The sequence below is a fragment of the Cebus imitator genome, unplaced genomic scaffold (genome assembly GCF_001604975.1).
Source record: "Cebus imitator isolate Cc_AM_T3 unplaced genomic scaffold, Cebus_imitator-1.0 Scaffold505, whole genome shotgun sequence".
Classification (NCBI taxonomy): Eukaryota; Metazoa; Chordata; class Mammalia; order Primates; family Cebidae; genus Cebus; species Cebus imitator.
The window spans coordinates 872,023-885,583 of NW_016107820.1; the positions used below are offsets into that span (position 1 = coordinate 872,023).

Below are 13,561 nucleotides of genomic sequence, written 5' to 3' on the forward strand. Positions count from 1 at the left end.
CCGTGAAAGAATGTGAAAGAGACCAGACCTTGGCCCCCTGTAGCTCAAATGCCAAAGTCATTCATGGTTAAAGCTGAGGCAACTTCTACTGGCTTCGGCCCTGGAAGAGCTTCCCAGGTTCTAGGTTCTAATCTCGGATCCCTCTCTCGGGGAAAAGTCAGATCTTGAGCATTTTACTGTCTTGGGGCCCCTGTTTCTTCTGGAAAAAAAAATGAAGTTAAAATCTATATGGATGATTTTGACAGTATGAGATAATACTGTAGAAGCATAATTCAGATAGTAGGGAGAATGTCAGAGCAGTATGAACCAGAGGGCTGCTGGGTATTTTATGGGGAAACTGAGGCGCAGATAACTGTGACTTGCTTGGAGTTACACAGAGAGGTACTGGCATCCTGCTCTGACAGGACTCAGTCTACTGTCCTTCCTAAGAGTTCTAGCCTTAGGATTTGAATAATGTGCCAATACAAATCCCTGTGTATAACGACAGGAAGAAGCCAAATTAGACGCCTCGGACTCCAGAATGCTCAGGTCCTGATGTGCCAGAAACTGGTCCCGCCCCTTCCCACATGCCTTTCTCTGCAGGGAGGCCAGGGAACCTTTCCCTCCAGGGAATTGGCAAAGGGATCCACCCCTTCCTGGACCAGTGGGGGAGGTTGAAGGGAGGAGGAGGCTTGGTTAAATCCTCCACGTGCAGAAAGACAGAATTTCAGGCCAGAAGGGAGACGTGCAGCCGGTGCGTGGGATACTGGGCACATACCCAGTGGTTTTCCCATTTCTCAGAGGAGGAGCGTGTAGAAGTCTTTTGCTCAAGGCACCTGGTGACTGTGCAAGGAAAGTGACAGTGGAACCCAGTTTAACGGTGTCCCAACCTCGAACTCAAGGACCACACAAGGGCATTCATTTCTGCCTATCCTTGCAGCCCACTGAATCCAGGGCCTACAGCTTGCTGACCTACTAGGTGCCCGCCTAGAGGCATACCTGGAGGGTCTGCTTGCGGGCACGTGGGGCCACGGGGACGGTGAAGGTGACCGCCTTCTCATTTCTGGACCCGCGTGCTGTGCACTACAGACCTATGGGGTGCTTGGGCCCCCAAAAGTTTGCACCGTTACTGGGGGGCTCAAGAATCTGTCTCCGGACAGAGACTGTTTCGCGTGGCAGGGGGCGACCTTCAACCCCACAGCAGTTTGTGCTGTCTTTTCTAGTTCCAAACAGTAACTCTTAGTGGTGGGGGGCGGGGTGGGTCCTATTACCCAAGCCCGCGTCCCGGTCCCGCCAGCCCACCTCCTGTATCCCTGTCACAGCCCCTGCGTCCCGGCTCCGGGTCCGGGTCAGGGTCCTCAGCTCTGCGGCCACTCGCAATAGCTGATTTTGACAGTGCGGGGTGAGGAGGGGTTCCCGAACCGCAGGGGCGGGCGCGGCGAGCCCCTGCCAGATCCGGGGATGATAACGTGCCTGCTCCATGTCGCGGCTTCGAGCTGCCCAGGCTCCGCCCCCTGTGAGTGTGTAAGTGTGTGATGCTGCCGCGGCCGCCGCCGCCGCCTGTGCAGCCGCTGCCGCCGCCGCCGCCGCTGCCGCCCCGGCTGCCGCGCCGCGCCGCTGCCTCTGCCCCGGCCGCCCCCGCCGCCGCCGCCCGCCCGCAGCCCGCCAGGCGGGCGGCCCAGCCCGCCTGAGCCCGCAGCGGCTACCGCCGCAGCGTCGGGGCGCTGGGTGCGCGGACTACCGCGGACCGAGTGGACCCGAGTGGGCGGCCAGGCGCTTGCCCGCCCAGTGCCACTGCAGCCGCTGCCTCTCCAGAGCGCAGGACCGGGCACCTCCAGCGCCCGCCGCTGCTGCCGATGCGGCCCGGATACTTTTAGCTGGGCGGGAGGGCTGGAGAGCCGGGTCGCCGAGAACCGCCTGCGAGCTGTGCCGAGAGCCGCGCCGACCCGCTGCGAGCAGGGACAGGCGCCTGCCCGCCACCGCCGCCCGACCGCTATGGATCTATTCGACTTTTTCAGAGACTGGGACTTGGAGCAGCAGTGGTAGGTGTTGATTTTTGCCTTTTCCTTTGATGAGCGAGTCCCCTAGCTAAGTCTCAGGTTTTCGCCTTTGTTAAGAGAAGCTGGAGCTGTCGTGGGGGGCGCCCCGGACTCCCTCCCACTTGCTCTCAGCCACCTCTGGCCCCGGCCGCGCGGACTCCTAGGTCGGATGCTGGGGTGGGGGGAGGTGTGGGAAGAGGGAGGGATGCGGACCCGAAAGCATCGCTTTGCGCTCATAGTCTAAAGAGTTGCATTTGGCTCACATCGAATTCGGTGCCGCCGGAGGGCTGAACCGCACGACCTCCCAGGAGCTTTTCTCTTTGAGCGGCTCGCGGGTCTGGCCTCCCTCAGCCCCAGATGCCGCCCGCCCGAAATGCCTCAACTTTCCAGGTGCCCAACGCCTGCGGCCAGCCATGGGGGAAAGACAACGGCCAGTCGCTACCTCGGTGGCCACCGCCCCCGCTGCCGCCACCTCCATCCCTGCGCTGCGCTGCGCGTACACCTTTCCTTCTGCCGACTCACCCCAAGTTCCCTGCACTCAGGGGTGGAGCGGCGGCTTTGGGGGCCACCACACAGGGGACCTCGGTTCGGGGCCGACTTCGGTGCTTGGCTTTCAAGACTCAGGGTTTTTGGAGTTGGCCCCCAAAGTCCGCCTCTCTTGTCAGTGAACATTTAATTACCGGCTGGACCCACGTTGGGCTCCCACTGGGAGGCAGCCGTAGGTCTGTGTAGTGGGCACCCAGCTCAGATTCAAAGGTTCAGTCAGCTCTTCACAATATACCCTAAACTTGTCGTCAAGACATTTTGAAAGATGGTAGAAAGGTGACTGGGGAGCCGGAAAGTTGTTACTCTCTTAGAGATGTGCATGCGCGTGTGCATAAATACTGATATACATACCTATTAACTTTTCAAAAACTTCACCTACTGAAAACCTTATCACTGTTAATTTGTCATAATATTTAACATATCCGTTCTCCCCCGCCCCCGCAGTCTAAGAAATTAGATTGAGGGGAGGGCCCAGTGGTAACCACTTAAAATTGCACCCTTGGTTATTCCCTTTTTAAATGTAGTTAAAACGATCTGTAGTACCTACCAATAGTGGGAAATATTTTGCAATGTTTACTAGTGGCCGTTGGTTATGAATGCTATGTATTTTTACAAGGATTTCCCCTGTTGATGTGATATTTTAGGCAATTTCCTTCTTTAAAAAAGGGTCATACGCTTAGCCAACAGCTTCATTATGCCAATCATGACTCCTTTAGTCGCAAATCCAAGATAATCAGAACTTAAATACATTTTATTTTATAACAATTCCGGGTAAATCCTTGAAGCACAAATTATTCTGTATCAGTATTAATCTATAAGGCGTTTTTGAAACCACGGTTTTATCCGCTGTGCAGAAATACATTGTTATGTTTTTTAAAAAAATGCTGTTATTTGGAAGTAAAAATTACAATGAAATTATTGCTCAATTAGATATTATGCTCCTGCACACAGCCTTTACTCTGTTTCCCTAATTTGTTTTGCAGTCAACTGATGATAACCATAGCACTACTATTTGCATACAATTTGCCTAATATATGGTGTGGGTTACATCGTTAATTGAACAGACATTGTTAGAATTAATTTCATGGGTATAGTTCAAATGTTAAACATATACAAGGTATCAGGTTTTTAGAAACATGCTTTTTATATCAATTCTGCTTTCATCTTATGCATATGCAATTGCATATTTAAAGGGAATGCACTCTTTTATGTTTGATTTCTTTAAAAAAAAGATATGCTCCCTCACCCCTTGTGGGAGGCTGTCTTTTCTTATCTTAAGGAAAATGCAAAACCTTTTTTTCCTCCAGGTCCCTAACTGAGCCACATCAGTTAAGAAGCATAGACTTGGACACTTCGTGAATATTATGTGAAATACTGATTAATTAGTGTAACATATCTGCATAAATAAGCCTGTCCTTTCCTTCTGTACATGATCCAGGAAAATTTCTCTTCTTACTGCTTGTGAGTGGCACACTTCGTTATGCATCTCTGTTTATAAACATTTGTAATGTGGTTGTGCTTCTGTGTTTTGTATGGCTCCACAGAGAAAAGGAACATAAATGTGACAATAGTGGATGAACCGAAAAGCTTGACATTGTCTTGAGTAGAAATTGGTACCTTTCCCACTTCTCTTTGGAAGTCCAGAGCATGCCAGTTATATGTTCATTATATATTTACTTCTCTTCCTTGGGAGTAAATAGCTACTTAAAGAGATGGCCTCCACTCCCCATACCCCCAACCCCCAAGGAGGACCAAGTAAGGAAAAAAGACCAGCAAAGTTAAGGATCTTATTTACCTTGGATTTATTCTTAACATTCACTTGTGGAACAGTAAGCTCTGAGCTATCTCTACTGCAACCCTAGATGTCTGACAATAAATGGATCAGGACAGCTTAAAAACAAACTCATTTTCCTAGACATAATGAAGAAAGACTTTACATACACAGGCATATGTGTTATTTGCAAACACTTGACTGTAGTAAACAAAAAGTATGTGGCCATTTATAAACATGCATATTTGTTAGGATAAATGGAAATGGAAAGGATGGGATACTAATGATGCTGCAGTGTGCATGTTATGTGCAGTGTTTGGGAATGCTCACGTGCCTAATGCAACATACCACTGGATTTCACAAACTGCTAGAATAACTTAATGGGTCATGCTCTGGACTCGATTAAAGGGCCAAAGCTCAAGTTCTTTAGGATTCCCAGATGAATGAGCAATGTTCACCTGAGTTTGAATTTAATATAAACCATTCTGTGAAAGAAAAAAGATGGCACAGATGTGTCTGTGTGCGTGAAAGACATCACTTGCTCTTAAAGAAAAAGATAAATTTTAAAATTCAAATTCTTCATTTAAATCATTCCATAGACTTGTTTTTGATAACCAAGTAAATGAATTCTTGAGGTGACTGAAGATCATGTAATGATGTCATTTATCCCCAGTTAAGGGTGGGGAGGGGGCGCAGAACAGATTCAGAGGGCCTACAAAATGTACAGCCTTTCATTTCTGTTAGCACCTCCCACCCAGTATTGATTAGGTATTGCTTTGTGACAGGCCAAGGTTCTTTGTGGGGATGCTTACTTTTTCTTCATTGGAAGGAAGGAAAGGAAAGAAAAGAAAATACAGAAAGGGACACATTCTTAAAAAGAAGAAAGAAGAAAAGAAAAGAAAACCACCATGATAGCAAAATCAAAACGTTCAAAAGCCTAGTTAAAATTGTAGTTAAGTGATTGTGACAGTGGCTGCCTTCTCACTGCAAGGGACAGCATCAATTGTTTGTAGTTTTTATGTGATGTCTCACAAGTAGCCTAATTAGAGGCAAGCTTGCAAAGGGGCAGTTATACAGGAAGAGACTTAAACTCACTAAACTGTTATATAAATAGAAAGTTCAAAGGTCTGTGTGGGGCTGTCAAGGCTGAGAAGGGGCCATGTGCCGGCCAGGCTTCTCCTCCTCCGGTAAAGGCAGCCCCCAGGGCCTGCCCAAGCAGTCCGAACTGCACTTTCCCCAGTTTTCTTCGACCTTGCGGGGGCGGGGCGGTGCCGGAGAGGGGGCGGGGGGCTGCTTTCCAGACAAAAGTGAACTGTTTCAGCTCCAGCCAGGCATGGCCCATGCACTGCAGCAACCCGGCTGCCTCCTCCTGCTCTGTGCGCACAGGTCTTCCGAGGCCTCGTTAGCTACAATCCTCCAGAAGAGCGGAACAGGACTGTTTATGGATGGGAAGGTGTGGGAGATGGGGGGAATACAACCTTTGCCAAGTTGGAGATACTAGGGCTTTGATGGGGTGGGGGGAGGGGAAGTCCTGTTTTGACTAAGGCTTAAAAATTCCCAGCATTTCTTGTTCTCTACCTTCATCCATTTATCTTTCCCCTTTTCCCTCTGTGGTCTCTTAAAAGGGAGACTGCCTATGGTCTGTTTTCTTTGCTAGTATAATATGCATTCTCCCGTGTGTTTGAGCATTCATTCAACAAACCATTTTGGGTTGTGTTTCTTAAGGGAATGTGTGGGTAGGAGAGATTTAAGTCAGTGAAATTCGCTAGTAAGGTCTCCTCTGCAACCCCACCCCCAAACCCTCCAAGAATAAAAGCTATCTCAGTAAATCTTAAAAGGCACATCTATTGGACACGGAAGAAAATTATCTCATGGTAGAAATCAGTTTAATGATACACGAATTGTTTTGCTAATGATTCAGTCAAGCATTTAACAACTTTAAAATATACAAATCAAGATAGAAAATGACTGCCTCGAAAATGAATCCATCATTATAGACATAAATGAGATTCCATGCATTTAAGCGTGCTGTAGATGACTAAAAATTATATTGTATTTAAACATGCTAATTATTGTTGAATATAAATGGCTTTGATGTGCTAACCTTTAACATAAAATTAATACCCATCGTTCGTAGCTAATATTATTTTTGCTTGCAAAATTTGCACATATTTAACATAATTTCAAAATTGTGGCAGTCCAATGAAGTGGCCTTCTTTGGAACAATGTGGAGCTGTGGCCTTAAGAGCTTGTAAGTGTAGGTCATACCTCAAAGAGGAAAACTGACATATACTTGATTAGCCTGTCATTTAGACAAAACAATTTTTGCTGCAGTGACTACATTTTTCACTTTTAATTTTTCCTTTTTCTGATTACTGTTGGGTAAACAGAGATTTGAAAAACTTGCTTACTGATAAATGGAAAGAAATGTTACTGATTAAAGAGCTCAAGACCAAACTTGGAGAAACTTTTTTGAGTGATGAGTGTGAGTGTGTGTGTGTGCGTGTGTGTATATATGTATGTGTGTGTGTGTTTCACTTCTGATAGAACTCATCATTATCATTGCTGCTATAATTTCAGTGTTTACTCTGCTACAAGCTTGGATAAAATTCTGTAAAGACTCAATTTCGTTTAATCCTTCCAGCAACTTTCTGAGATAGGACGTGTTATGATCTCTGTTTTACAGATGAAGCAATTAAATCACACAGCTACCCACTCAGTGATGCAGTCCAACTTGCAGCCTAGATGGAGCTGACCCCAGAGCTTGCATCATCAACAACTTTGTCTGAACCTTTCCAACATGTGGAACGCTGTTTCACATGCTTTCTCATTTGATCATTGTGAGTTAGAATGTTCAGGTATTCTTCCCATTTTGCAGAATGGCAAATTCAATCCTAGAGAGGTTGTGTGACTCACCTAAGTTCACACAGCCTGTTGGTAGTAGAGCTTGGTCAGAAATCCACATCTCCCTATTTCCAAGTCAGGTCCCTTTCCACAAAAGCTCATTGCCTATTATTTGTTGTGTGGGGTCCGAGTGTTTATTTAGCCATCACTGAAACAAATGGATTGGATTGTGTACGTTGTACTTGTGGATAAAAATCTGTGGAATTGCCATGTAATTTGACCAGGCGTGAAACTCTGCTTTTTCCTTTTAATTAGAAAGGGAACAGTCTGTATACGGATACAGTCTCTTAGCACATCATTTATGGATGCCCCTTTCATGAAAATGTGAGAATGGAAAAATTATATATGTATGTTAGACAAATCTCAAGTCCTTGAGAATTGTCCATTTAAATCTGAGTGCACAAATTTTGAAGATTTGATACTTGAACATAAAGAGCCTCAAAACTGGAGGTGTGAGGTTGATAACAATTCTTTCCAAAGCTTTCCAATTTACCACATGTATTGATTGATTTGATCATCACAATGACCTTACAGGTTTGTTAGATTTGGTAGTTTAGCTTCATTTTGTTGATAAGAAAACGAAAGTTCAGAGAGGCTAAGTTACTTTCCTGAGTTTACACAGGAGGTGCGTGGTCTTAGGATTTGTGTGTATTGCTCTTTTTGCCGCATCACCACTGTTGCATTAAGTTGTTCATGTTTAAATATCCACATTGCTTCCTAGAGAATGGCGTCTCACCCTCTGTCATCATTTAGCACGGTGTTTTTCCATCACAGGTACTCAATAAACATCTGTTGATTGATGTTATAGTCACATTCAACTCAAAGACTGTTCCATGCAAATGCAGGTCTCTTTCAAGGATAGTTGTTTAGTAAATCGTAGTGATAATACTGTCCCTCTGCCTGTGTGATCGTGTTTTAATTATTTGTAATTCTTTCATGTCTCTTAGCCAGTATAATCTCTTTTGCAGAAAATAAAGAGAATAACCAATGGTTACAGAAGAAGATTAATAGGAAAAGGCAAAAATGGAACCCATGTAGTTGGCATGATTTACAAAAATAGAATTTCTATGAATTCCAAGATATGCTTAGCAGAGAAAAAAAAAAAAACAACAAAAAACAAGGAAAGAATATCCTTTAAGGTACAGCGCTATAGGAATTAATGGACTGGTATTGTGTCTCAATCTGCATTGAGAACATTAATGAAGAATGTGTAACAAAAATCTGAGGAAAAAATGAGTGGTCAGAGGGTTGGGATTCCTCCAGCTTTCCTTGAGTTTCAGTCTTTATGACTTGTATTTCATCATGAGAAGGCTGTTTTTCTACTTAACTGTAGCAGATCCACACCATAAATTATCATGACCGTTAAACAAAGGTCCAGCCCTGGGTTCCTCTAATGTAAAACTTTTATGTTACACTTTAATGAAATTTTATATGCATGTTCAAAGCAAGGCACACTTTACACCGTAGAGAGGGCGATGCTCTGAATTGTTGAATTTATTTTAAAGTAAATCTTTTAGATGACCTTAGCTTCTAGCATCTACCTACTTACTGAGCTGAGAAAAGTTATCTGAGAGCTGAAAAAAATGGCATGATTTAAGCAGAGCTGACAATAGCACTATAACTAGAACCTGATTTTGATTATGTATTGCTTAGTTTATGGGATGCTGTTTCTCAAATATACCTGTGTATTTTGCTTCATTTGAAAAATAAAATCGGCTAACGTTTCAAAGTAATTTTTTATTTGGTTCTTCAGTAGGTACGTTCTCTTATATGAAGGTGTAAAAGCTACACTTTGAGGAATAAGCTAAGGAAACAGGCTTTGTTTTCATTACAAAATCAAAATCACTCATCTGTTTATTTTTCCAATGTTTCTTTTGTTGGAGAAGAAAAGAGACATTACTGCTATCCTATGAGGAACATTTTGTTTCATTAGATTTCCAAATAATAGTTCTCGGTGTCATCTACCATCTTCAATGAAAACCAGATCTCACTAGCATATACTGGTTCACTTGGTGACCTTTATTAAACCATTTTCCCGGAGTCAGATTTTTTTGTTTTGTAGGCAGCGTTATCTCCTAGAAATAAATAGCTCTGAAATGATTTCTTTTTTATATAAATAAAAAATAATATGCTACTTGTCTTGTAGTGCTGCTGAAATTGAAATCTTAGCTTTAACAATCATTGGAGAAAGTTGTTTGCTAAAAAGTGTGATGTCTTCTTGGTGTTTGGGTTTCTAGTATGGTTTGATCAAACCAACCAAGCAGATGGAACGTGTTGTTATGAGGTTACTTTAACCTTTAGAGTATGGCAATATGTACATGACAACCTGACTATCTGTTGAACAATGAAAAATGCAATCACGTTGGCTTCATTTCCCCCTTCAGGACATCAGTCAACTAATTTTTTAATAAATTAATTTTCCAAAGGGACTGATTGTTTTCATGCCAGGTCGGCACAGCCACAGTGACTAAATTAGAATCAGCGTGATGGATGTTTCTGGTGAAGTGCCATGGAGAGGTCTCATCAATTCACTATTATTTATTTGCTGGCAAAGTGCTTGGCTTTGGTGTGTAGACATTAATCAGTTCCTAGAAGCTAGAGTTTTAAGGCTGGAGGGCCCCTTTGGATCATGTGATCCAACCTCCTCATTGTGTAAGTAAGGAGACTGAGGCCCAGGATGGGAAAATGACTTGCCCAAGGACATCCAGTCAGTAGTTGGCAAAGCCGAGTCAGGAGCCCTTGTACCCTAGTTCAGTGTTTGTCACCTCTCAAGACCTGTTTGTATTGCCTGCCTACTCTGTGCCCAACACTTTCCCGGTCAGTCCTTTTTAGGGAGAGATGAAAGGACTGTAGAAGATGAACTGTGGCCTCATTTTACATTGGAATGTATAATTAGAATTAGGAAATAGTATGACATGGACTGTAAGTAAAATAGGAATTCTGCGAGAGGGAGAGAGAGAGAGAGAGAGAGAGAGAGAGAGAGAGAGAGAATGAAAGCTAAATAGGCAAACCAACCCTGGTCAAGGACCGTGAAACACTGATTACTATTAGTGCAGCTCAGAGTGAAATGCCAGAAATTTTTATTGTTTAGGGGACCAGGAACATTGAATATTGAACATAAGACAATTGACTTTGGACCCTGAATTATCTGGTTTGACAGTAGCTCACATTCATCACATAATTGCCTGAGTCCTCTTTTGCTGTGTGAATGAAGTATTCTCATTAACACTGACCACCATTTGCTGTGGGACAACCACAAAACTATCCCAACAATTATTTTAACTGTCTGAGCGATGGAAACATTTATGCAAACATTCTTCAAAGAAATGCCAAATGAAAATGTGTTTTTTTCCGAAACAATTGAAACAAATGTTTGTAAATTGGCGCAATTGCTAGCAAAATGGCTGTTTTTCAAAAGAAGTGTATTTCGTAGCTCTTGAGACATTCACAAATACATTGCTTTTGCTTTTTCTCCTTTTCTAAGAATATAACTGATTATTTTGTTTGTTAGGTGTGTACCAATATTTTACCATCAGTATTTCTTTTTCCTTAAAAATGCCTTAGTACTGTGTGGTTGGTGTTGACATCTGTGTTTACGATTAGCTGTTTGGCTACCAAGTAATTCTTTGTCTGGCTATGTCCTTGTTCAAATCTCAGCTCTATCTTTGGGAAGCTGCTAGCGAGCAGCAGACCTCCTGCCTCCTCCGCCCCTCAAACTCCCATGCTCCTACCCAGTCTGTTCAGATGCCTCTCCTCTGTGCTTTCATACCTTCCTGAGCTGACTTCTACCTTGGCTGGATCCTGCTTTCTCCCTCCCCCAACTCCTGCCATGCACCTTTGTTGTTGTGAAAGATGAGAATGTGTCTTTTATTTTTGTGTTCCCAGTGCCTGGCCCAGAATAATAACCTAATGCTGCCAGTTCAGAGTGCAGCATCATTCATTTATTCAATTCATTCAGGCACTATGCTAGCTCTTCACAATATTAAATCTAGGTGAGAAGACCTAAAAGCAGTATCAATAATAGTAATAATTTAAGCTAATAATTAGAGGTCACATTTCCTATGTGACAGGTTCAGATTTGTGTTACCTGATTTCTCTATCTGACAGAGCAGGAAACTGGGACAGAAGGGTTCAGCGACTTGCCCAAGGCCACACGGGTAGTACGTGGCTGAGCTGGAATTAACGCACAGGCCATGTGAATCCTTAGCTTTTCTGCTAATTTATAAGGATACCCTAGGATAGCAGAAAGCCCTGCTTGTGCTGAGGGCTCTGTAGTAGGCTGGGCTAATGAGGACTTTGCCCCCAATCCTTAGTATTTACAAATTGGGTTTAAGTTCATTACCAAATATGAGGCATGACTTTACAGATATCCACTCCAGCAAGAGACACACAATTCTGTTCCTCTTTCGTGTAAGTGGCAGATTCTGTGCTTGGGAGGAAGGTATACTGGTCCATAAACCTGAACTTAATTCAAACTTGACGAGAATGTGAGCTCATTGAGGGTGGAGTTTTGTTGGTTTTATTCACTGCTGCCACTGCAATGCTTAGAACAGTGTGTGGTGCATAGTAGGTGCTCATTTATTTTTTGCTGAATACATAAATGGAATGATAAAAAAGAAACCTGCTTTTAATGCTTTGTGTGATCAAATTTGTGAAGAGACGCCTCAGAGGTATAAGAATGAGCACTAAGAGAAGCGCTAAAATCACGATGGGCAGACAGGTAGGTACAGGTAGGTGTGTTGCCTAGCCTTCAGTAGATATTATTTCTGAAATGGCATGCTTATTGAAATGTTATAAATTAAATGCTCTTTATGTGCATCTTACTTGCCAGAGATACTATACGGAAGTCTTTGTTGATGAGTAAAATCTCTCCCGAACAGCCCTAAATTTATCAGATTTGTGTACCGCATTTTTAGATTTTAGATTTTTGGGTAGAGCATTTTCTTGTCATGAGGTATAACTACATTGAATATCTGCAACAGTGCTTTAAGGGTAATTGTGCAGCCTTTAAAAAAAGGAGTAGTAACTTGTTACCATCTCTGAATTGTAGCTTTCATCTAGTACAAAGAGGGGGAGAACATAACTTCAACATTTGTTGAGAGTTTTTCTCCACACTTTTGTAACATTGTCTCCTCTTAGCTAGCTAGATATCTTGTTTAATAGTTCCTGCTTTGGAGGCTAACCTGGGATTTGGGTTTTCCTAACACGTTGTTACACTGAACACATTTTCTATTTATGCCTTTGGAGGATTCAGATTACAATTTCATCCCAAGGATGTGCAGCGAAGTTTCCACGTGTGTTGATTTCTGAGAAATCCGTAAGATAATTTGGTAGGGAAGGGGGATTAATTAGCATTTACAGAGCATAATGGCATATACTTTACATACATCACCTCATTGAATAAGGATCCTACAAGGTAAGTGTTTTCACCCCCCATTTTACAGACAAGAAAGATGAGGATGACAGGGGTGCACACCTGCCTTTCTCAAAGTCACACAATTAGCCGACAGCAGAGCCGCAAGTCCAACTCAGGTTTCTTGGGCCCAAGGCCCACATCCCTTTTGCTACAACCTTCCTTCACAGAGTTGAAGATGATCTGGTAATAGAGTTTGTTGGGTACCTTTAAAGTATTACAAGTAATCTGGAAAAACACCCCTGAACATTATTTTGTTATTTTCAAATTGCAAAATTAAAGGTGGTGGGATACAGGTCCAGAAGATACACAGAAACATGAGATGACAAATTTAGGAAATTTTAGTGAAAATGAAACACCCAGTCAGTTAAATGAACCAGACTTTAAGGTACATACTAGGAGGACAGACAGTAGAAAATTAATGGGCCTTTAATAAATTAGGTCTCATAATGAGAAATGAAACTTATCTGAAAATTAATTACAGATCCAGAAAACATGCAAGAGCCATGATGGGTCTTTTTAAAAAATAACAGTTAAATGTGAATTATACCTCTTTTGCTACAATTAGGCATTTTTGGCCATTTAACTTTGAAGTTCTGTAACAGTTTAAACTTCAAAAGTGCAAATATATTCAGACTGTAAGTAGTAAAACTTCCTGTCAAGAATGATGAAGACCGTTTTCATTGGATTCTGATTAGCATCATACTTAGAAATTACAGTGAAATGCCAATGAGCACTCTAATGCCATTGAAAAAGGACACCCATGACACATGTCTGCCATACATACTTCAGTAAACATTTTCAGTGACTCATATATCTTGAACAAAAAATAGAAATTTGATCAACCTATTTTAAAAAGCTTGAAAGTTAAAGCGAATTCTAAATGTAGATTAGCAGCAAATGATGACA

The 13,561-nt window shown here is 42.8% G+C and overlaps 1 protein-coding gene across 6 annotated transcripts in view; it reads left to right on the top strand.

Moving 5' to 3' along the window:
* The first annotated feature begins 1,522 nt into the window (after window positions 1–1,522).
* AFF2 (AF4/FMR2 family member 2) overlaps window positions 1,523–13,561 on the top strand; it is a 501,797-nt gene continuing 489,758 nt past the window's right edge. For 3 of the 6 annotated variants that reach the window (XM_017513842.2, XM_017513841.2, XM_017513843.2), the window contains exon 1: window positions 1,523–2,021. In XM_017513842.2, coding sequence (XP_017369331.1) covers window positions 1,975–2,021 — 47 coding nt within the window. In that variant the 5' untranslated portion in view covers window positions 1,523–1,974. The remainder of the gene's footprint in view (window positions 2,022–13,561) is intronic. The other 3 variants (XM_017513840.2, XM_037733232.1, XM_037733231.1) reach the window with 2 other exon arrangements.